Source organism: Rhipicephalus sanguineus, chromosome 4 (genome assembly GCF_013339695.2).
Source record: "Rhipicephalus sanguineus isolate Rsan-2018 chromosome 4, BIME_Rsan_1.4, whole genome shotgun sequence".
Lineage (NCBI taxonomy): Eukaryota > Metazoa > Arthropoda > Arachnida > Ixodida > Ixodidae > Rhipicephalus > Rhipicephalus sanguineus.
The window spans coordinates 28497109-28520247 of NC_051179.1; the positions used below are offsets into that span (position 1 = coordinate 28497109).

A 23139-nucleotide genomic window follows, 5' to 3' on the forward strand; every position below is an offset into this window, starting at 1 on the left:
TATTAAAACCAAGTTAAGATATCTTAAAGGCAACGTTCGTCACTAATAATTAGTCAGATGTGTCCCCGTATACAGGAAAGTCAAACAACAAAAACATCTCGAGGTTTCAATTTTGGTGTCAGGGGTCCTTTAACGCATTTTGTTCGGCAGGTGTCACGACGAAAATGAGCCTATTCGACGATTTGTAGGCGCACTGGCGAGGCCATCAAACTACGTTTTCTGCGCGACGAAAAAGGCCGGGATACTGCAGCCATCGCCGCTAAAAACACACACGAACTTTCAAACAGCGCTAAAATTGGACAACTATGTCCATCTAGCGGAAAACATATCAAGCCAACGCCTGCTTTCTTGAGGAGACGTTGATCAAGCAAACAGCAAACGCTAGATAATGTGCTGCCATCTGTGAGGCATTGTGAGAAATATGTCTCGACTCTTGCACAGAGAAGTTCTTTAGATCGAAAACCTGTACCATTATTGTAGATACATCGCGCACGCGCGCACGTGTGTGTGTGTGCGTGTGTGTAACAATACACATTAATAAGTATGCACTTAGTGGTTGAAGTGCGCACTAGGGGCCGGATTTCGCTATCGCGTGCAACCCTTAAAGGGGAAGCTTAAGGGTCGCCCAATTTTTTTATTGGAATTATGGCAGTTTGGCGCTAGTTGTACCAAGCACGAAGGAAGCATCCGACGCCCGACAAATCGGCGCAGCGGGAGAGCGCGCTCCGACCGCACGTGTTCGTGCAGTGAAGCAGAAGATGAAGACGAAGAGACCGCGCGTCAGCCGAGTTATTGCGTTGCACGCGCTCATGATAATGATATATATCACTGCGACGGAGCTTTTCTTCCGGTCGTCTTGGATAAGTGCATAAGGAACCCTGTGATTTTTTAGATGCGGAAGCATCTTATGCTCGGGGCAGTGTCCCTTCCGCGGCGTCCGCACCCATACTGCGCATGCGCCAACTCTTCCCCCTCTCCTTGCGTGAGCGCGAGGATGTGCGGTGGAAGTGGCGGGAGCGCTACGTTTCTCCTCTCCCGTTTCTCTCTCTCTGCCACAGCTGTGCGCTCAAATATAATGCGGCGCGCGCTCGCTCCCGTTGCACTCTCCTTCGCAACGGCGCTATGGACGCTCGCGAAACTGAACGTAAACGACAACGCCGGCAAGCGAATATCGAAGCTGCGAGGCGGCGAAAGCGCGCGTTCGCTGCGCTTTCGTCATTCTCTCTCTGTGCAACGCTGTGCGAAACGCCATGAACAACGTCAACGTCGGCGCTAGTTGCAGTGGCAGCGCCACCGCCGCGGAGCAGAGGAAGGCTCGGGAAGCCGAACGTAAACGTCAGCGTCGGCAACCGGTAATTCAAGCGCGTCTACAACCACCGTCTCATAAGTCCCATAAAAGAAACGGAAGCTCGATGCGCACCCCCCGCGATGCTCTCGCATCCCACCATGGTTGCCCGTAGGGGAAGATGATGTGTGATTTTTGCAAAGCGCCAGCAGCGCATGCAGAGCGCTGCAGTAATGCAAAATTGGGTTGCGCTTTCGGAATATCCGTTTTTTCTCAATCAATCAATCAATCAATCAATCAATCAATCAATCAATCAATCAATCAATCAATCAATCGATCGATCGATCGATTCATCTGTGTGAAACATTGCAGATCATTTCAAATGTATCAGGCTAATGTGAACAAGCGTGCTGTTCATCGATATTTTTTTTATGACAGACAAACAATATGAAATTCCACGCGTGTGATCGCAGGCTGCCTTCTTGAACGTGTACCCGGACACGTTCAGCCTTACCGGTGGTTCCCTCATCCTCTGTGGCGTCTTGTTTATCGGCCTACGGAAGATCGCTGTAGCCGCCGAACCAGAAAGCAGCATCAGACACAGGCTGAAGTTTTTGCTATAAGATTAAAAATACAGTTCTACTGAGATTATTCATTCTCAAACAAACATCGTCAGTTGCTTCTGTTATGACATCTACACGTCGTCGTATGTCAGTGAAAAATATCTCTATTAATGCTATCAAAACCTTAAATATTATTATTGACTACCGAACAAAGATGTAGGCAAGAAAAAGAGATGCAGCTTGCAAAACTTTATTTCACATGATTCCACAAGTGCCAAGAAAAAAAAAACATTCCGACAGAAATATCATTTTTAAAAGGGGAAAAATGGGTGTCCACCAGCGGGGAGCTTAGTCGCAAAGATGTAGGAAACAGCGCTTGCAAGTTGGCGAGAACATTACGTGGTATTTTGAAGAACTTTTATCAGCAAATGTGAAACAAGAACTTGCCCCTACTTTTCCTCGCAAGCGTGTACTCCTGTGGTGACCGGTTAGAGATCAAATGCATGTTTTCTATCTCTTTTTTTTTTGTATCTGTTTCTTAATTTCTTTTTTTTTCTCTATTCCTTTCTCTCTCGCTCTTTCTATCGTTCTACTGTTTCCTTCCTGCTATCTCTCTGTACGTGTCGCTTCCTTTTCTTTCTATCTCTTTCTCTATTTCTTTCTGTCTTTGTATCTTTCTTTTCTTTCTTCTATTTGTTCCTCTCTATTTTTCTCTTTGTCTTTCTTCTTATCTTTCTTTCTCTCTATTTCTGTACTTGTTGTCGCGCCAATCCGAGTTATTGCCTCGCACGCCGGACAAATCGGCGTAGCGTGAAACCGCGCGCCAGGCGCACTTGTTCGGGAAGCAAACCAGAAGACGAAAAAAAGGGCTAAGAGAGGGCGCGCGGGCCGAGTTATTGCGTTGCACGCACTCTTGATGATGATATATGTCGAGGCGAATCGGCGTTTGCCAAGCTTATGTAGCTCCGCTGTTAAAAATGCACAGAGAATCTAATTTGGAAGCTGCCCAAGCGATGCGAAAGCGTGGGCATTTAATGTTCGTTGAGCCCGTCCCTTGAACGCCGTTTTTGGGCGGCATCTGCATCTATGGCGTCTTTTAAATACTTTCCAGCGTTCGTCAGCGTCTGGAGTGGCCCCCACTAAAGGCCTATCCCGCAACTACCGAAACGAGAGTTTGGTAGTAAATTTGGAAGAAATCTATATTTTGCTTCTCTGTACATTCCTCCATGTCGGTTTTGAGAATTTTCCTAGGGAGTCTTTTATTACACTACCCTGAAATCAACGAAGCTTTGATATAAAGTGTTCTCTTTTCACGACGCGTACTAGACTTTCGCAGGGTTCAACTACATTCATTATTAGTAAGCGTGGGTTTGAGCTATGGTGGTTAAGGCACTTTCCTTCAAGTCATGTGCACTGGATTTAAACCTAGCGCCCCCAATGAAACTTTTCTTTTAGTCATTTATTTATATATGGGGTTGAGTGTTTTACGTGTCAAAGGTACGGATAAACGGACATTTTCCTCGTTGAGTGGGCGTAAATCTACGTTCAACGATGGGATATTGTCGGACCAGACGACGAATGTCAAATAGATAAACTTTCCAATATGCGAGAAATGAATTGCTTTTGTAAAACGTGCAGCGCAAGAAAAGTTAGCTAACACACTGTTAGTTAACTCACAGTGTGTTAGTTAGCCACTACACTGTTAGCCAATGCAAGACTTATGAATGCATATAGTACACTACACGCCTAGGCTCTAGCATCTACAGATGCGACGCACAACTTTTCATTTGCTCTCTTCGACGTCGGGGTTTCTTGGGTCAGAGTATGGATAGATGCGTCCATCTTTCTGCTGCACTCCAGACACAATGTTGAACATTCCGCAGCGCTTGGTCACGTTGTGGCCCAGGTTTTTCAGCGCCGTTATGTTGTCCTGAAAAAGGAACCGGCGCATTGTCTAAGTGTAGAGGAAATACAAAATAGGCTCTACAAATATTATGTTCTGAAAGTCTGGATTCGAGAAGCCTAGGAGTCTCGGCTCGCTGGTGCATGCTCAGAGGTGTAAACCCACGTGCATATAACCTATATGAAGCAATGAGAAAATTGGGAGAAAGAAAGCTTTTTGGTGGTGTTCTTTTTTCTTTATTTTGCTTTACTACCTGCCACACCGAAGTGTTCGTTGCAAATAGAGACTCGAGTTTCACAGCGCTTTGTCTCGGTCCTCTATTATGCAGGTATATGGAACGTTCTACTTATTCGTGAATATCCATGAAAGTCGTGACGATGCAATAGTTCAACCTTTTTATGTAGGAGTTACAATTATATTTTTGTAAGGATACGTAACAAATTTTCCCCTCTCATTTACATGAAAGTGCTATGAAGGAATGAGATCCTGTAGTATTGGAAAGCTAGTGCTGCCGTTAAAGCAGAATTCGTTATGAGTCGTTCTCAGAGAAATGCACTATCCGAACACTGTAGTACACTGATAGATCAGCGCTGCTCTGTGAAGATGCTGTTCTGGTACATTCCTACCAGGGCCTATTTTTTTTCTAAAGCTTAACTGATGTGACGCAGTCCAGTGCAGACTTTCAAAATTTTAGTCCGTTATTAGCTGCATGTATTGAGAAATTCCCAATTTCTATTTATGAAAATTTACCTGCTGGAGTGCAAGTTTTGTACATTTATATGCACCTATCTAACTTTTTCTGTAGAAAAACTGAAGAAACGCACGTAGCTGACGTGAAATAAAAGAACCTTGTATACAGTGTATTTCCAATATTGCACGAATATAAACCAGGCTTTTCGTACTGACTTCTCCAGCGCAGCACAGCGAACATCATAATTTACTCGACTTCTAAGGCTCGTCTGCTTCTAAGAAGTCCTTAGTTACGCCACATAGTAGAAATTTTAAATGTCAGTTTGCCTACTGAATACTTCTAAATGTTATGTTTACAACCCCTCAGAAAGCACTGCCGGACTTTACCTGAGGGAAGGAAGGTTCAACCATAAGATCACTGGGGACGAGCTGGTTGTGAAGCCTCGGTTTGTCAGTGGAGTCACTGATCATGTTGCATTGCCAAAGCACCCGTGTCGCGACCTGCGTTTTCAATCATAATCACTTATCTACGCTCTTGAAACTTTTCTATATGTGCAATGCAAAAGCAACGATATTAATACCAATAGCTCCAGATCCAAAACATGCGTTTCGATCTATACGGCAACTTAGGATTATGTGACGCATCATCTCTGCTCATCGTCATTGATCAGTGCACGTCCCGTGCACATGAAAATAAAGATTTCCAGTCGAAAGTCAGCGCTGTGTGTGTGTCGCGCTGTCAACTTATTATGATCTACCTACTAGCCGCATAATAATGGACACTTGAGCGAGTTGGTAGGCGTTCATCTTTCGTTGAAGCAGCGCACACGAGACGATGACGAAGGAATGGGAGCACAGGACAGGCGCTGACTCGGAACTAGGCTTTATTGGGAAAAACAAGCATATATATCGGTGATGTACATCATAACAAAAAGCATCCAGGCAAGAAAATACAGATAAAATCTGGTATCATATTTTGCAAGAACTACATAGGTACATAAATTGTGCGTCACTGAGCGATATAGACGGCAGGCTGACACACTTATCGCCTTTGCTTCGAATGTGGAAGGCCTCATTGACTTCTCTTGCTACCTGCTCTTTATGATGGGAGAGTATCATGGTGTCGCTAAAGAAGGGTGTGCAGCCGCATTCTTGTCTATTGGCGCTGCGAGAGAATGGCTTTGTGCCTGCAAAGCCATTGTCTATCATTGTCTATCAGATACCATTACGATGCGGAAAAACTTACACTGGCCAGAGCGGAAGATGCGTTAACGTTTGTCTTAGGGAACACGAACGTTCACTGTCGGACACAAAGCCATTCTCTCTCGCTGCCCATTGTCAGAAATGCGGCTGCGTGCCCTCCTTTAGCCACACCATGATACTGTCACATTATAAAGAGCATATATCAAGAGAAATTAGTGAGGCCTTCTACATTCGAAGGAAAGGCAATAAACGTGTCAGCCTGCCGTATATCACGCTTAGTGACGCAGAATCTATGTACTTATGCAGTTCTTGCAACATCTGATACCAGAGTTAATCTGCATTTTCTTGCTGGGGGCTGGGCTTCTTGTGTGTGTGGTGTGTGGGTTGTGTGTGTGTGTGTGTGTGTGTGTGTGTGTGTGTGTGTGTGTGTGTGTGTGTGTGTGTGTGTGTGTGTGTGTGTGTGTGTGTGTGTGGTGTGTGTGTGTGTGTGTGTGTGTGTGTGTGTGTGTGTGTGTGTGTGTGTGTGTGTGTGGTGTGTGTGTGTGTGTGTGTGTGTGTGTGTGTGTGTGTGTGTGTGTGTGTGTGTGTGTGTGTGTGTGTGTGTGTGTGTGTGTGTGTGTGTGTGTGTGTGTGTGTGTGTGTGTGTGGCTGTTTTTTTCCCAATAAAGCGTAGTTGCGAGTCAGCCCCTGTCCTGTGCTCGTATTTCTTCGTCCTCATCCCGTGTGCGCTGCTTCAGCCAAAGATGAACGCCTGCTAGCCCGCCAACGCACTTTGGCCGGCGCAGTCTATGAAATGCCTGCCATACATTTTATGCTCCAGTTATTGAAGTGTTGAGATTTCGACGTAAGTAGCTTCTCTTATAACACCATGTTACAAGACGTGCCTATGCGCCATATAAACCGTCTATAAAGCAATAAATTCTTACATTAGCGCGTCATAACCAACATACGATTATGAGTCGCGCCGTAATTGTGATTGTCAATAACTTTGACAACGGGGTTTTTAACGTGCATTTGTCTAGCAATACCAATGTTTTATGGTCGATTCCACGAAAGATCAAAAAAGTGTGTATATTCGATGTTTCCGATTTTCCTGATAATTTTGTATGTTGTGCACATATGACTGCACAGCACGAAATCGCAGTTCGTTTTCAAATAAAAAAATTTTTCATCACAGGAAAATTCGACAAGTGTCGCCGGTTGACGACGACCATTTTACGAAGAGTGCGTTTTCGTAAATTCGCAATCATGCTGGCACCTACTTAAGCTATATATTACAAATATCTTTCTTTTCGGCGGAAGTAGAAGTAAAGAGGAAATAGCTCTGTATCAGTTCATGGAGATTCTGAGCAAATTATGTATTTTTAAAAATTCACGAAAAACGCTGCGTTTTTGAAAATCAGTCAACTTTGGGACGCTATGGCTCCTTCTGTGAACATCTTCAGCTTGTTCATATTTGCAGTCATGAATAGGCCTTTATGTGAATAATGAACCTCTGCATTTGTATTTCTCTAATAATTTCAAAGTAGTAATTTTCATGCTCGAAACAACCAAAAAGAGAAAAGTGCTCCTCGATTCAAAAATCTATAATAAAAAAAACCCAATCTCAATTTTGTTTCAAAGTCCCCCCAAAATGTTCTCAAAGGACTGCAGAATGATATTATGAAAAAACATGTTGCATCATTTTGATTAGGACAAAAGCAGAAAATGTCAAACATTGTGTTTCCAGAGCGTTGTGGCTACTGCGGGAAGGACATCTCTAGTAACAAGAAAATACAGTAACACGTCTTTTTTCTTCTCTGAGCTTCGCTAAACAACAGTAATGATCTATTGTCGGAAAGTGGGAACTGTTTTGTAAAGAAAAAAAGATCGTTCCAATTAAATGCATTTGCGTGGTTTGCGACTTCACGCCAGTGTTAGACATCCCTCAGTCCACAGTAGGCACTTTCAGTTGTAGCCTCCTTTTCTTTCATCTATTTCAGTTGAGTATAATTCATATCTTGAGTGCTAAAGAACGCATTCCCTCCATGCGTCTCTTATGATGATGTGGTGCGCCAGAATTGAGAGATTGGTATAAAAGCCAAGGTCTCTTCATGAATGGAAATGAATTTCTGGAGAACGGTCGCCAAGACGTGTGGTTTTTGTTGGCCCAAATGTGTACGTTGTCAAACCTTATGTGATCAATGCAGAGTTTAAAAAGAATCGATTACGTGAAGATTGGTGGCAGCAGTTTGGCCACGGACAAAACACGTTTTGTTTGCATTGCATCTGCTTTGTTTTGCATCTCCTTGTATGTCTTGAAGCAGTGCTGGCAGATCTGGTCTCCCTCTTGAATTGAGCGCGCATCCTACTTCATGACCCTCCGCAAAAGAGACTCGATACGATATCTTCTACATAACGAAAATTCCGCTCCAGCGGAATTTTCTTTTTGTGCACCATGAGACAGTCCGTACAAAATCTCGGTCATGGCTATAACGCCTACCCGTAGCCACCTTCAGAGCGTAGGACAGTGATCGCATCAAGGTGAAGCACAATTTGGATGCTTAACTTCTATCTCAGGTGGTGTTTGGCTGACTGGCACAGCCGTGCTCGTTGCTGTCGTCTGCTCAGGCGGGCGTCTATCGCGCCGCCCTTTGCACCTGTCCGCCTAACGCATGCTACTCCGTTTACACGAGTGCTTGTAGCGCGGGCCACTCGATCCGCCACACGATCCGCACGGTGCGGATCCAGAGACCGGGTGGGAGAGCGACGAGCGGTGAAAAATGTATCGTGTAACCAACGCAATCGACACCCCAGCATTTTCTCGTGCAGAGCGACAAAGCCTGGCAAACAATGTGTGGCTGCTGTGCTTAAGTTGCACTGCGGTACTCGCCGTTCACCACTGTCGCTATTTGCGATTTCTCACATTCTTACAATGCATGATCGATTCAGCTACACAAATTTCGCGTTTAGCTTCGTTGCTTTTATATAGGTAAGCGCATTTACTTTAAAAAAAATTATCCAGAGGAATGAAAATGTCCGTGCTGCCCGTCGACGAGGAATATAAGTGGTGTCGCAAATGCATTTAATTGGAACGATCTTTTTTTCTTTACAAAACAGTTCCCACTTTCCGACAATAGATCATTACTGTTGTTTAGCGAAGCTCAGAGAAGAAAAAAGACGTGTTACTGTATTTTCTTGGTACTAGAGATGTCCTTCCCGCAGTAGCCACCACGCTCTGGAAACACAATGTTTGACATTTTCTGCTTTTGTCCTAATCAAAATGATGCAACATGTTTTTTCATAATATCATTCTGCAGTCCTTTGAGAACATTTTGGGGGACTTTGAACAAATTGAGATTGGGTTTTTTTTTATTATAGATTTTTGAATCGAGGAGCACTTTTCTCTTTTTGGTGTTCGAGCATGAAAATTTACTACTTTTAAAATTATTAGAGAAATACAAATGCAGAGGTTCATTATTCACATAGAGGCCTATTCATGCTGCAAATATGAACAAGCTAAGATGTTCACAGAAGTAGCCATAGCGTTCCAAATTTGACTGATTTTCAAAAACGCAGCGTTTTTCGTGAATTTTTAAAAATACATAATTTGCTCAGAATTCCATGAAATCATTAAGAGCTATTTCCTCTTTACTTCTACTTCCGCGAAAAAGAAAGATATTTGTAATATATAGCTTTCAGTAGCTGCCAGCATGATCGCGAATTTACGAAAACGCACTCTTCGTAAAATGGTCGTCGTCAACCGGCGACACTTGTCGAATTTTCCTGTTATGAAAAAAATTTTTATTTGAAAACGAACTGCGATTTCGTGCTGTGCAGTCATATGTGCACAACATACAAAATTATCAGGAAAATCAGAAACATCGAATATACACACTTTTTTGATCTTTCGTGGAATCGACCTTATAGTTTTGCCCGATTCTAAATGTCGATTCGGATCAGCACACTGTAGGTGGCAGCAAATTATTACATGCGTCTTGAACATGTACCATTGCGATTCCTGAGGCAAGGAAAGATCCGCCAGTTCCTCCCAGGGCAGCACGGCTTTGCCATCACTGCCCACTACCACAGTGGGTGCCATGGAGGACATGGACGCTTCCTTGAGCGATGTAATTCGCCAGTGGATGGACTTTTCTCGTTTCTTTCTGTCTCCGCCTGGTGTCGAGAATGAATTCATCTGGTTGTTGAGTATTATCTCCGGAGTTCGTGCGTATCCATCTTCCGAAGCTGCATTTATGACGACAAAAGATGTTGCTTCAAAATCATATGCGAAAAGCTACAATACAATTAAATGTAGCATGCACGAAAATGCTTCTGTCTCTTGTGGTAAAAGAGCAATAGCAATGAAGGGAACATGCGAACAGGAAAAAAGAAAAAGTGCAATCTCGTCGACTCCGTGCTTCCATTATTTTTCCTTAAGTTTTTTTACTAGGATTACAAGTAATGCGCATCAACCTAGTAGCCCAGGAAGGCGTGGTTACAGTATCAGTTATATCCACTGCCTCGAACAATATATGCGCCATGTAGCTTTGAAGTCTCAAAGTATATGCTTAAAGAAAAATGTATTGCTTTACAGGAAAGCATAAGGGAGCATTATCAACAAGCTAAGCTTCTCGACATACGAGTGCAAGTTTCGTACTTCGCCGGTGTAGCAGTTTGGAGGGAATCGCTAAGCGAACCGTTCACAAAAACGGAAAAGTGCGTCCTGCTGTCACTGTGACCATATGTATACGCTGAAAGCAAAGTCTCGTCATGCCATGTTATTGCCGTTCACTTCACACCTCAAAAGTCCATTAATCTAACGTGGCACCCTAGCTGTTATCAGGGACGACTGCGATAAAACGGAATCGTACGGATGGTTTATTGTGCTGGACACAGCGATGACGATGTCGTCCCGATACCAAAAGGTGGCGTGTGCATTTCCTTGGTCATGTCGCGCAATCCCGTAGGTATAGCCGTAGTATTCTAGGTTACCAAATGTGCGAGAGTCATTTATCTTGCCCTTCGCTGTTTCGGCTGTTTCCGTAGAGGTCATTTCGGTAAGCACCTGTTGAAGAAAAGAGGCAACAAAAGCGAATGCAAATTGAGAATTAATGCAAGAATTGCATCATTGATAATTGAGGTTAATGCAACGCCGTTGTTAACAGAACACTAAACTGAGACAATGAATCGCCTTAAATTGATAATTTGTATTCTGAGAACTCTAACGTCAATAATTTCACTATCCTATGTCTATTAAAAGCGCAGCTGTTTAAGCCGGCCGTACAAACTTTGGCGTCCGCAGAAAACCACAGGTGGGTATGCGCCACAAGAATTGGGAAGCCCCATTATAGGGCGCAGCAGGTGGGAGCGTTAAACGAAAACTGTGCTCGGCGAAGTGGAGCACGTGGGACACTTGAAAGAGAAATAGAGAAAGAAAGAGTTAGAAAGGGAATGAATGCGATAGAAAGAGAGATAAAGAGAAAGAAAGAGAAATAAAAACAACAAAGACAAAGAAAGAACAGAGACGAACAAGATGAAAAGAACTGCGAGAAAAGCGAAGTAAAGAGAGAAATAAAGAGAAACAAAGAAAGAGAGAAAAGGAATCACAGAAAGATAGAGAGAGAGTAATAAATTGAAGAAAAGGAAAGATAGAAAGAGCGAGAAAAAGAAAGAAATAAAGAGAGAAAGAAAGTAATAGAAAGCAACAGGTACAAAGAACAGATACAAGAAAACAGAGAGAAAGAGATGAAAGACAAGAATGAACGAAAAACAAATTATGAGAGAACAAGGAAGGCCAACCAGTTCCGCCCTTCCGTCAGGCTTGGCACCATTAGTGGGTAGCTGCCATAATTTTTAACAGAGGAGAAAATCAAGGTCAAAATTTCATTTCTAACGCTCCCACTGAAATCGTCGCGCGTGACCTCACGGATTTCAAAATCTGTTTATCGTATTTTGGCGACATTGGCCTAACGAAATTTTCTTACACTTAGTATGTTAAATCTATCTATATGGCCCCCTTAGTAGACAATGTGGTCCATTTTTACCGATTAGGACCTACGTATGACCCAGTAGGCGCCGTCAATATGAATTACGTCACGGCGTTTGGTACGGGAATTTTAAGGGGGCGCCGCCACTCGCATTTTCTTTTTTCGTATTTCCCGCTTCCCAAGCGTGTTCACGCGGTCAGGGTGGTGTTTCGGCATTGAGAAACTGTAATTTACTAATATGCCAGAAATCTTTTTTTAGTGTCTCTTAAAGGGAAAGATTGTAATAATTTGACACATATGCGAAAATACGGTGCTGAAGCATTCCGCCTTGCACTTAGCCCTCACTCTTTAAAGTTTACCTAATTGTGTTCTGGCATTGCGCCACAATCAGAACGTGGTCGCAACAAGCGCGAAAAAAGGAAAATGGCACGCTGTGTTACCAAGGCTTCTAGCTGCTATACTTCCTTAGTGTGCCGTCGTTTTCGTTGCCTGCTTAAAAGTTGTATCAAAAAACACGGTTGATCCCTCCGTCATAGGAATCGGAATAACACGAAAGTAAAGCGTGCCCTTACAGAAGTAACTGAATGCTTACTTAATTTGCAAAATGTATATTGATGTCTGGCAGCTAATGGCGCCATTTAACGTGTATGTACCCACTTTGGTGATTGGTGGTACATCTCCATCCCGATGACTAACGTCCCTGCTAAATGATTAAACAAACCCTTGTGGTACCTGTAGTAGTTAGCGGTGAAAGCGTAATCAGAGAACTAGGTGTGATAGCCAGAAGAGCATCGCATATTGGACGCACGGCCGGACTAGAGGGAAACGCAAAGCGCGTCGTGCCGCCCCAGTAGCCCGGCCGCGATTTAGGGGCGAAGCTCCTTAAGGCGGCACCCGTTCGTCCCTCGTCGTGCCTCGTAGTAGTGAGTAACAAGTCTTACCCTTTGACCTCCAAGGTGGTGCCGGTGGGAGATTTCTCCTGTGCGTTGTTGAACAATAAAAAATTCGCAGCGTGCGCGTTAACTAAAAGCCGAATTCTTCTGTCTCTGTAGAAGTGTAAGTGTTAGCTAAAAGCCGACTTCTTCTGTCTCTCATTCCCATTAGCAGCCATTGTTTACCTCCAAGGTAGTGCCTGGTGAGATTTCTCCTGTGCGTGATTAAACAATAAAAATTTTGTTCAAAACGCCGTTGATTGATGAAATAACCACGAAAGACGCCAGATGTTTTGTAAAAACAAAACGAAAGAACGCCAGATGTTTCTAAGCAAAACGAAAAAAGACGCCAGCTGCTTAACCGAAAGACGCAAGGTGTTTTCTAAAGCAATGGTTTTCTAAACAATGAAAATTCACAGCGTACATGTAAAATTAAAGTGAGCTGCAAGTCGTCATAACTCATCGAACCTTTAGTATAAACGCGCCCGATCTCACGTCGGTGATGATGTACTGGGCAGAATTCACGGAAGATTCACGGTTTACCGATGAACCTCCGCAGCTTCGCCCACTCATCATCATTCACATCCGTGGATATGCTGTGATTTTTTTCTCGGGGCGAGCGCGTGACATGGAACGCGGTGTTACATCCAGGTGAGGCAGGCGCGCGTCGCAGAGCTATTTTTGCTTGTATTAGCGTGATGCTGAGAGAGGCCGACGCCTTTTACGACGCTTGGGCAAAGGTCGCTACCCTCGCGGTGTATTAAAGCATTGACAAAATTGGGCGGACGCGTAACGCGTTGCAGGTTGCTAGTCGCGGAGGCACAGCATAACGAATTACTTTACCTTACCACTCCCAGGAGGTCAACACCACCTAGCCGACCGGGAGAATGGTAAGATATAAAAGGCGCGTTCGTGAATCCTCCAGAGTCTGTGACCGTGGCGCAGTCAATAAAGAAAAAAAAAGTGACCGTGGCGCAGGGATAGCGTGCCCGGCATCTGCGGTTGCGGACCGAGCGGTCGTGGCTCGATGACGGTACCTTTTTTTTCTTTGCCATCTGATTGTGTATATTTTTTCGACGTCATTTCCGTGACGGAAATACGTCACTGAAGTCTTGGCGGACCCCGGCATAAAACACTTTCGTGTTAAAAAACAGAACACAGCCTGCCATATTCAAAACACTAGTATCTCAACACTACTAGGTGCAATGAGACACCGACACTTAATTTCGAGATACTTTTGTAAATCTATGAGTGAACTTCAGTAAGCGATGTAAATCAAGTTAGCGTTAGTATAGACAAGCCAAGATAACGCGTGTCAGAAGTGTTCCGATAAGCTCTTGCCAATTTAATGTATAATAGCGCGATACAAGAAGCGCTCCGATTGGGGCGCTGTCGACTCTGTCGGCCCTGTTGCAGATATGGGTCAAAATGCAGCCCCGTCGTTTATTACTTGGGAGTTTAGGTGCGTAGTAGTAGTGGTGGTTGCTTATATGGGAAATGACGCTTATTTCTGCAGTTCAGTAGGAAGCACGGCGCAGCGTCAGGAGAAGGGAAAGTGGGAAGTAAAGAAGATAACAGAAGAAGAGGAAGATAAACAGCGGGAGTGTCATTCATTCATGGGGGAGTCCGATGGTGAAGGGAGCCCACCAAGTAGCGGGCGCTCGACGGTAGGCAATGATCTCGGTCGCCTCCACAAACTCCAAGAGGCTGTGTAGAGCCCGGAGGTTAGGATCCGATAAGTAAAAGCGACCGGTACACGCTATAGTGTCGCAAATAACAATGTAAGAATGGCACACACAGAAGTTGACAGGTGTAACCTGTTCGCGTGCATAATTTTGCGCTCGCTTTCTTCATTATAAAAACATGTTTGTACTTCCCGACGTATGGTAGCAAACCAGGTCAAAATGGTTAACCTCCCATTATCTTTTAACCTTTTTCTTGCCTCGAACTGCAGCAAAATGTCAAGTTATTTAGATACGATTCGATCAAGAACAATTAAGGGCACGTTAGCAATGCTGGCGCGTACCTGCTCGCAGTCCACGAATTGAGGGTCACCAAGGTCGGCTCTCTTCGCATACCCAAACTTGCACGATTCAGCGAACCTGCGAAGTTGGGATGGAATCTTGCAGATGTTTTTCTGACCTCTGAACAGATGTTAATATATACCAGACTGCGGGACGAGCAAGCTGTGTCCGGCACAATGTATCGTCATTTACTGTTTTGTTTATCTTTCAGAGTACTGTAGCTGGCTGCCCCCCCCCCCCCCTCCCCATCAGGTTAATAAAACGTCTTGTGCTTTCCTATACAATAATTTCTATCTTTCGATTTCTCTCCTGTTTCAACGACGTGTATCATAGGAGCCCTTGAGACGACGTCAACAATGGCATAAGCCACCGCGCGTACGTCTTTGTGCAATTTCCAGTCGCGAACAATTTTTCTAAGCGCTATTGACAATTACATTTTTCAAACAATATTAGCGATCCATCACATGTTAAGTACGTAATGCAGTTATACTCCCGAACAGGGCTGGGCAAAGATACTTTGAAAGTGTATCGCGATACGATACAAGATACTCAGGCAAGAAGTATTTGAGATACAGATACAAGATACCACAACGCCGATTGTATCCGGTACGATACATTGTAATTGTATCTTAAGGTGCTTCGATACATTCGGAAATTTGTTATTACATATCTGTATGTACGGTAATGGAGCACTAAACGTCGATGCAAAAAAAAAAAATGTTCGCTTGAAAGTTTATTAACTAAGAACAGTTTTGCTTCATTTGAATGAAATGTGTGTTAGTATCTCAAAATTTTTGTATTTATTGCTCAAGGCATATTACTTTCGTTCCGAAACAAGTTATTGGTGTTGCTTTAGCTGCTTATCATGACACCTCTTTATGCACTTCGCTGATAATGGTTTTTGCTTGCCGCTTTTGTAATTGGGTGGAGTCGATGCTCTGCTTGCCGACCAGCCAGCGGGCTGCTGATCACAAGAACGTCTAATCTAATCTAATCCAATCTAATCACAAGAACGTCTATAGGAAGCCTCCGCACAACGGTGCAAATACCGTTGTTTAGTTCTACCTTGCCCGTAAACGTATCACAGTTTTCGCAATACCCGATCACCGCGGACAGGTGTACGTCAGCGGGAACGCTGGTAGCGACATTCTTTGCGACACATCGTGATTACGTAGAGGACATAAAACTGCAATTACTTTTATATTCTACCTATCTGCTGGCGTAAAGCGTTCGTCAGCGACGTACTCAGTAATGCGCGATCTTTAAACATTTTTTCTTTTATGAGAGAACATCGGAAGCCCAGAAAACGTGTCAGACGTGTTTTATAGTTGCATAAAGTACCGCAGGACACCGCCGCTATTCACACTATATTACCACTTAAGCTCCGATTACCTCGTGATTAGTAACATTAAAAATATTTAGAGAAGACTGAGAAATAAAAACCAATATACCTAAGTAAAATAGAAAAGCGATTCTGTATGAAACACAGCGAATAAGTTAGGAACACGATACAGGGGGCACCCCAGAGAGCTAATAATAATTGTTACGTTTAACGTCCCACAGAACCACGATATTAGATAGACGCCGTAGTGGAGGGCTCCAGAAATTTCGACCACGTGGTGTTATAAAACTTAAATATCAGCGCACAGGCATCGAACTGCTGCTGCCGCGACCTACGGTTTAACAGTCACGTGCCATAAGCCCTAGACCACCGCGGCGGGTAACCCCTAACAGCTATGTGAATTAGACATTTAAGTGAGTGCCTATGTCAAATAGCCTAAACCGACTCGTTGAGACGCTTATTAGAAACACGCAGCATTTTGTATAACAATGTTTCTCCAATCCCCTTGCTAACATATTTGAGATGGCTGCTAATAGTTTACGTTATTATCATGAAAACGCACTTTTGCCATTTTACTAAGCAGTAAGCAGAATTTTTGTTACTGTATATACTCCAAGCACGTGCAGATTATTATATATTTGTTCTCAACGCCGCCTCACATAACAGTAAACTTAAGTAGAATATAAAGAAATGTTGCAGACAGCTAAAAGTCAGAATAAAGCAGAGAGCTTACCTTGCCAACACGTTAAAGACATATTGCCGTAAGCAGACCCGAAAAAACCAATACAGCGACATAGGTAATGTATGGGATGGAAAAGGACACCTTAGAAAAAACTTGTGCTAACGATCCAATTATGATTTTGAGAACTCATTGAATAAAAGAAAAAAGAGACGTACGCCAAGATAGCTTGTTAAGTGAATGCTTGTTCTGTGAAATCCAGCATCGGTATCGGTGTTGCTACAGCTGTTTGAATCTTGTTTGCATACAGGTCAATCTCATTGCACGTAAGTCGAATTTTCATCGACGAGGTCCTTCGAATCGCCGATGTGTGAAAACCACCAGACGCAAAGCAACCTTTTTTTTTTGCATTTTTCAGACTTCGTAACGAAGAACAACGCGAGAGAAACTTTGATAACGACACTACAGCGGCATCAGAATTTGTGCAAAAGACACCGCACGCATTGTAGTACCTGGCACAGGACAGTGGTTAAGAGCGAAGTGCCATAGCATTGACGCAACTAAAAAGGAAAAAAAAAGAAACCGTGAAAACAAAATGTCCTCTGGGCTTAGACGTTCGCGCGTTTGTCTGTCGAGATGACGCGAGCGCCACCACGTGACTCTGCTCCCTCAATAGGAACGCCCAGAGCTCATCGCCTGCCGTCGCTGGAAAACTCTGGCGGAAAGATAAAATATAGTCACTGTCTTTAGCTTTAATCTGGTGGCTTAGTGGGAGCAGTATTAGCTTGGGAAGCGGAGTTCAACCAACGTTTATTGTATCGCACCGTTGTGTGGCGATCGGAGTATCTTGTATCTTAAGATACACGATACATTCTTCAATGTATCGGAAATACAGATACTGATACACGTCTTGCGAGACGTATTGCGATACAGATACAAGATACCCAAATAGTATCTAAGATACTATCGAAGACACATGTATCTTCGATACTGCCCAGCACTGCTCCCGAACAACATTAGACATTTTTTTCAGGGGCATGGAAGGAACCTCTACGAACCATGCGGTCCTGTATCAAAATGCTTTTGTTATCTGAGGTGTTTCTGGGCTGCTAGACGCTATAACGAAAAGCGGGCATTCGATAAACGTTATACTTCGGGAGCACAGCTTGCCGTATAAATGAAACGCAGAAGAATGGCCTATACACGCCGTTCTTGCTGCGTAGGGTGCCTTGATACGCGTTTTGTTGCGCGTTTTGTGGGCGCACACATCGAGGCACACTATTGCTGCGCAGCACGCAGTGCCCTCTGTATAACAAATCACTTAATAATATCCAGACAACGCACAGGAACGAATATCCTATGTGTGTAGGTACAGAAAAAAGTCACGGTGTCGCTGCAACGGTAAAGCAATGATTGCGATAGCAAAAAATTAGAATGTTATATGAAGTAAGGCTTGCAGCTGACTGCTTTAGTATCCGACCTGGCTTAGCTCAGGCGCTTTCGTATAAGGAAACGCGGTAGTTGCAGCGAGCGAAATGACCTTCGTGCTGGTTATCGCTTCAACGAAAAAATTAGCGTACGTTGCACTGGAGGCGCAATGCTGAAGAGAGAGCGGATCTGATGGGCACCTATGTAGTCCTTGCTTTTGCTGTTTTGCTAAGCTTTGCGAAATTTCTGCTTTCTTCTTCCCTCTTCTCTGTGTTTTTTTATTTATTTCTCTACCTCTCTATGTATCTCTTTCTCTTTCTAGCTCCTTCTATCTTTCATCCCTTTCGTTCTCTCCTCTCTCTCTCTCTCTCTCTCTCTCTCTCTCTCTCTCTATATATATATATATATATATATATATATATATATATATATATATATATATATATATATATATATATATATATATATATTCTCGCTTGCTTCCTCATTTTTCTATCCTTTTCTTCTCTCTATCTCTCACTCCATTTCTTTCTCTCTCTCTTTTATTTCTTCCTCTTTCTTTTTCTGTATTTTATTTCTCTCCATTCCTTTCTTTCTCATTCTTTATATGCTATGCTTTACTATCTCCCCTCCATCTTTCTTTCTCGCTCACGATCACATTTCTGCTCATCATGCTCACTTCCCTTTCCCACCCTCTTACTCCACTATACTATAGAAGGCTGTGCTATGCTTTGCTATAGCGTTCCTGGGTAGCCGAGTGGTTAAGACGCTCGCCTTCGCAATATACTGTGGGAATGTCCCAGCCTATCAACAAGTTCTCCTGAGGCCCTCCGGGAGCGGTGGCGGCCAGTGCTGCTCAGCTAGGTTGAAGACCAAAAATAGGCTATCCAGCAGGCCAGGGAGGCTATAGGGAGACAAGGTCCCCTGGTATCTACCTGTGCGGTCTAGCCCGGACCACAAACATGCATGCCGGATCTTGTAATAAAGTTTATTCACTCACTCACTCGCAACGAGGGAACGCGTGTTCGAATACCGCCTCGTGAAGAATTTTTTTTCGCCAGGAATTTCTCCCTTTCTCTTTTTTCATATCCTTTTCTTTGTTTTTCTCTCTGTGTATACCCGTTCCCTCACCCATTAGTGTTATTACAGGCCACGCCGGAGAAATAGGCGCACGTGTTCTGGAAGCAAAGCGGTAGAGGACGAAGATTAAGAATGTGATGTGGAGATCGCGTGCCAGTTCATGATGATGATCATTTCTCTTTCCGACAGACAAAACTGATTACGGTGAAATTAAACAGCTTCGCTTTTAATCTGAGCGGTGAGAGCGCAGCACGTACAAACCATGCGCGGTCCGCCAAGATAGGGCGCGCGCGACGCGCCCGGTCGTTCAATGTACGCAGTTTCTGTCGAAGCCAAGCAACCTCACAAAAAGCGCCCCCCCCCCCCCCGCCCTTTTTTTACCCCAAGGGCCTTTTGCGCGGAGGAATATGGCCAGCGTATTTCCTCTCCGCCTAAGCCGCAATCGTCGGCTACCCTCACTCGTTTTCGCTCGCATAAGGACCAGGCCCTAAGCCAGGGGGGGGGGTCTGGGGGCCCGGACCCCCCCCCCCCGATATTTTGGTGAAGTATGTGTTTTTACCAAAAATAAATAACCTAATCGGTGTTTTTCTCAAATAGTGAAAGTTTTCAGCAAGTGCCCTCCCCCCCGAAAAATATTTCTGGCTACGGGCCTGATAAGAACATACGACGAGCGGGGTGATTTTATCGACCTTGGGCTTCTCACAACGATGGTGAAAGCAACATCGAAAATTTGCCTGAAGTATCCATTTAATTGCTGTCGTAATAAAACCTGCGGCACATGCCAGTACACTTTTGTAACGTTATTTATGGCCAACAACATACTTTGGACAAGCAGTTTTTGTAGCGGGATATCTATGCAAGCAACCGTCGTCTGCGTGTATATTCATTAAATGCCATTCGCTCTGTTCCATATATTTACCTGGAATTCATTGCCGTACGATGCCAAATTCAAGACAATGCTGTGTCATTATATTTTTCATGCAACCGCTGAGCCCTGCTTTTGTGCTCAGTTTCAGTGTGAAATCCTCATTTTTTTTTTTTTTTTGTTCCAGCGCGTCACCTGTGTAACGTCGAGACGTTCTCCTGGAGGCATTCATCTTCCTTAGCGCGGAAAGCGTCCATGATGCCCAGTATGTAAGCGACGACTCCGCCACTGCCTGGCGGTGGTGCGGTATACAAGGTGAGGTTTCCTTTGAAAGTCCTGTTCAACGGCGTCACCCAACTTGCCGAGTAGTTCGTGAGATCCCATTCAATCATCACACCACCTGGTCAACCGGATAGCAGAGGAAAGCAAAGTTATCGATGTTCCGTAACAGTTCGATAATGAATTAGGTTGATACCCTGTTACTCAATAAGAACAAGTGGCAGGCAACTTGTTACAAGGCTTAGCTGCACAACACGTTTACCAAAATAGCACGTCGTTCGAAAACACTGATGAGCATAACGCTGTCATGGAATGAAATGGCATTTTGCATAAAATGCGAAATGAGCCATGTGCAATATATATGATGTGTGCATTTTTTTGTAGTTTTTGTTTGTAGCCACCGTTTACGCTGACATACGTGTAGGGCGGCCAGGACACGCTCAAGCTGATTCATCAGCTTTTTTCCCCTGGTCTCCCTCAACTATATTGTTGTAAATAAATCAATAAATGAAAATGAAATGAAATAAAGGATGAGGCAAAACAACCCAATCCAGCCAGTATGCATCCGAACTGCAGTCTATGACAATGAAGCGTTCCATATGTTTGTTCTATGTCGGAGTCATTTTTCCTGATTATTCTTTATCTGCACCTCACGCCGGCCGTACAGGCCTGCCAGCGTGGAAAGATGTAAAAATTCCAATCAGAAAAGTTTCCGCAGGCCACGTCAGTATTTCATACTTTAACCTTTCTCTTGCAGTGACTGAACATTAGGACGCACTTAATGGCGTGGAACTTGTATTTTGGAAACGTGAGTGGTTATGTGTAGCAGGCTTCAACTCTAAATGAGTTAACGGTCGTAACAACAAATTGACCATTTACTACTTTCAGAGTAAGTAGGATACGTGCAGGTGTCAGTCCTTGCGCACGGTGTCTCATCGAAGGCGATTTTTGATCTGCCGAAGCAGGAGATATTCCAACTTTCTGCCAGCATATTTCATAGATATGGCCAGTTGATAAGTAAGGACTGGACGATGCAGCAGCACCGCGGTACTCGTTTATTGCAATACACTTATTCTTTGCGTATCATTGCAAGGCTCTTGTCGAATTTGTACTGTATTATGTATGGATAACGTGACTAAAGTAAGAAGGTGTAAATTTACTAATATTAGTAATATTCTAATCACATCATTTTATAATACTGTTCACTCTCTGCAATCAATAAATTCGTAAATAAACCTGACATAATCAGAAATTCTACATACATCTTGCAATGTGCGAAAGCTTTTTTTTTTTTCATTATTTCCTTACCGCCCGTAAATCTCATTCACGCTTCTTTACGCAAATACCACTCACGCCCATACATAATTGCGAACTTCTTAATATTTCCCGCGGTCTCGAAAATTCTTGTTGAATGTAGTGCAGCGCAAGCACACCTTTCGATTTGTTCAAGAAATGTTTCACACACCTGATCAGCTGATAAAGCAAGTACCTACTTTTACAGCGTCGCGATTTCCGCGATATTTTCAATAGCTTACAAAATGTTCATGATATCTATTATACTGACTTCTGTATGGGTTTGTCTGCTGATATCGTAGTAGTACATACCTCACTTATATTTTTCAGTTTAGATAGGCTCCCTTTCCATTTTGCGTGCTATGTGCAGCACTCTTTGGTAAGCACCAGAAATGTCTTATAACCGTGTTTGAGAAAAACTATGTCAATTAGCCGCTTACCATTGTCAGCGACTTCTTGAACGAGTTCCTTAGCGAAGGAGCCATTATAAAAGTAGTCAGCTCCGTTTTTGGCGATGTCGTCCAGTGTTTTGGCCAAGTCCAACTGAATCAATTTGTCTCCTTTCTGCAACACCTTTTTCGTGTTGTTATTCACGAAGGCTTGCCAGCTGCGCACATTGAAGCACGACGTTTAGTGTTCAACTATATTAACGGTTGAGGCGAGAACGAAAATATTTTTGCGATATCATTTCGGGACATCAAGAAGTGTAAGCGTGCAGAATTACTCGAATAAAGAAGTCAATTAAGATAAGTATGAAAAACAACTGTACTTTATTGTTTTCTCTTACGATGTAGTAAAGTACCTTTTGAATGCATTAAAAAAGGTTTAGACAAGGCCTTCAACAAGGACGTGGTCACGTAACCTCTCCTCCTCGCCTACACCTTTCCCACATGCCCAGTCGCACCAAACTAAGGGTATAATGAGACATAAACGTCACCTTCACACATTTTTTTAAAGGAGGCCTCCGTAGGCAATACTACCACCGAAAAAAAAGCAACTCTGTGAGCACTATGAGGCATTTCACCTCGAGAAAATGCCGTGTCTTCTATTTTATTCCGCTGCCGGTGTGCGTTATCAATGAGCTCAAAGCCAAAGATATCCGTGCAATCTGCAGATTGCTTCACAATCTTTATTCTCGACTCAGAACTCTATTTTATATTTACATTGTCCGAACTTTGCTCACACAGTAGTAACGCCTATTATTAGCTTAAATGCAAAGGAATATATCAGCTATTTTGGGTTAGTGCTACGAGGAAAAACGTGATCTGTGATCGTTGAGATTGAACAAAATAGGTGCCAAGCGATGCAGAAATGCAGACAGCGGCCGGCAGCATAAAAATGGGGAGGTGCAGGACCTTTTTTTTTTTTTTTGCAGGCAAAGAGTTGAATAGATAAATAGTCGGAAGGAGTCCTGGGAATGTGCAAGGCCAATATTTATTGGTGGACCATACGGCTGGCCCTGGCTTGTAATAGTCACATGATGCACAAAGTCACAAAACAAAAGCACAACAACCGATGGAAATTAAGGCGTATTTGTCCTGCAGTTCCCATATAAGCGGCTGCAATGAAGAGGTGCCTGAATTATAAAACCTAGAAAGCTCTGA

At 43.6% G+C, this 23139-nt stretch overlaps 2 protein-coding genes across 2 annotated transcripts in view; both read right to left on the bottom strand.

Moving 5' to 3' along the window:
* Positions 1-3359: 3359 nt before the first annotated feature.
* On the bottom strand, positions 3360-9723 carry LOC119388720 (scoloptoxin SSD20-like). Its single transcript, XM_037656150.2, has 3 exons — positions 9634-9723; positions 4829-4942; positions 3360-3778 (listed from the first exon to the last, which is right to left on the bottom strand). The coding sequence occupies exons 1-3, from the start codon at positions 9634-9636 to the stop codon at positions 3632-3634; spliced, it is 264 nt and encodes an 87-aa protein (XP_037512078.1). The 5' UTR covers positions 9637-9723; the 3' UTR covers positions 3360-3631.
* A 704-nt stretch (positions 9724-10427) lies between these two features.
* Positions 10428-23139, bottom strand: part of LOC119391104 (uncharacterized) — a 43975-nt gene continuing 31263 nt past the window's right edge. Inside the window, exons 11-14 of the mRNA XM_037658779.2 lie at positions 21976-22142; positions 20159-20363; positions 14572-14647; positions 10428-10691 (exon numbers count right to left, since the gene is read on the bottom strand). Coding sequence (XP_037514707.1) covers positions 10443-10691; positions 14572-14647; positions 20159-20363; positions 21976-22142 — 697 coding nt within the window. The 3' untranslated portion in view covers positions 10428-10442. The remainder of the gene's footprint in view (positions 10692-14571; positions 14648-20158; positions 20364-21975; positions 22143-23139) is intronic.

What these genes read in the sequence shown, in the direction of transcription:
- LOC119388720 (XM_037656150.2), bottom strand. An exon ending in TTGAACCTTCCTTCCCTCAG is followed by an intron (nt 3,779 to 4,828) that starts GTAAAGTCCGGC and finishes TTCCTTTTTCAG; the next exon opens with GACAACATAACGGCGCTGAA.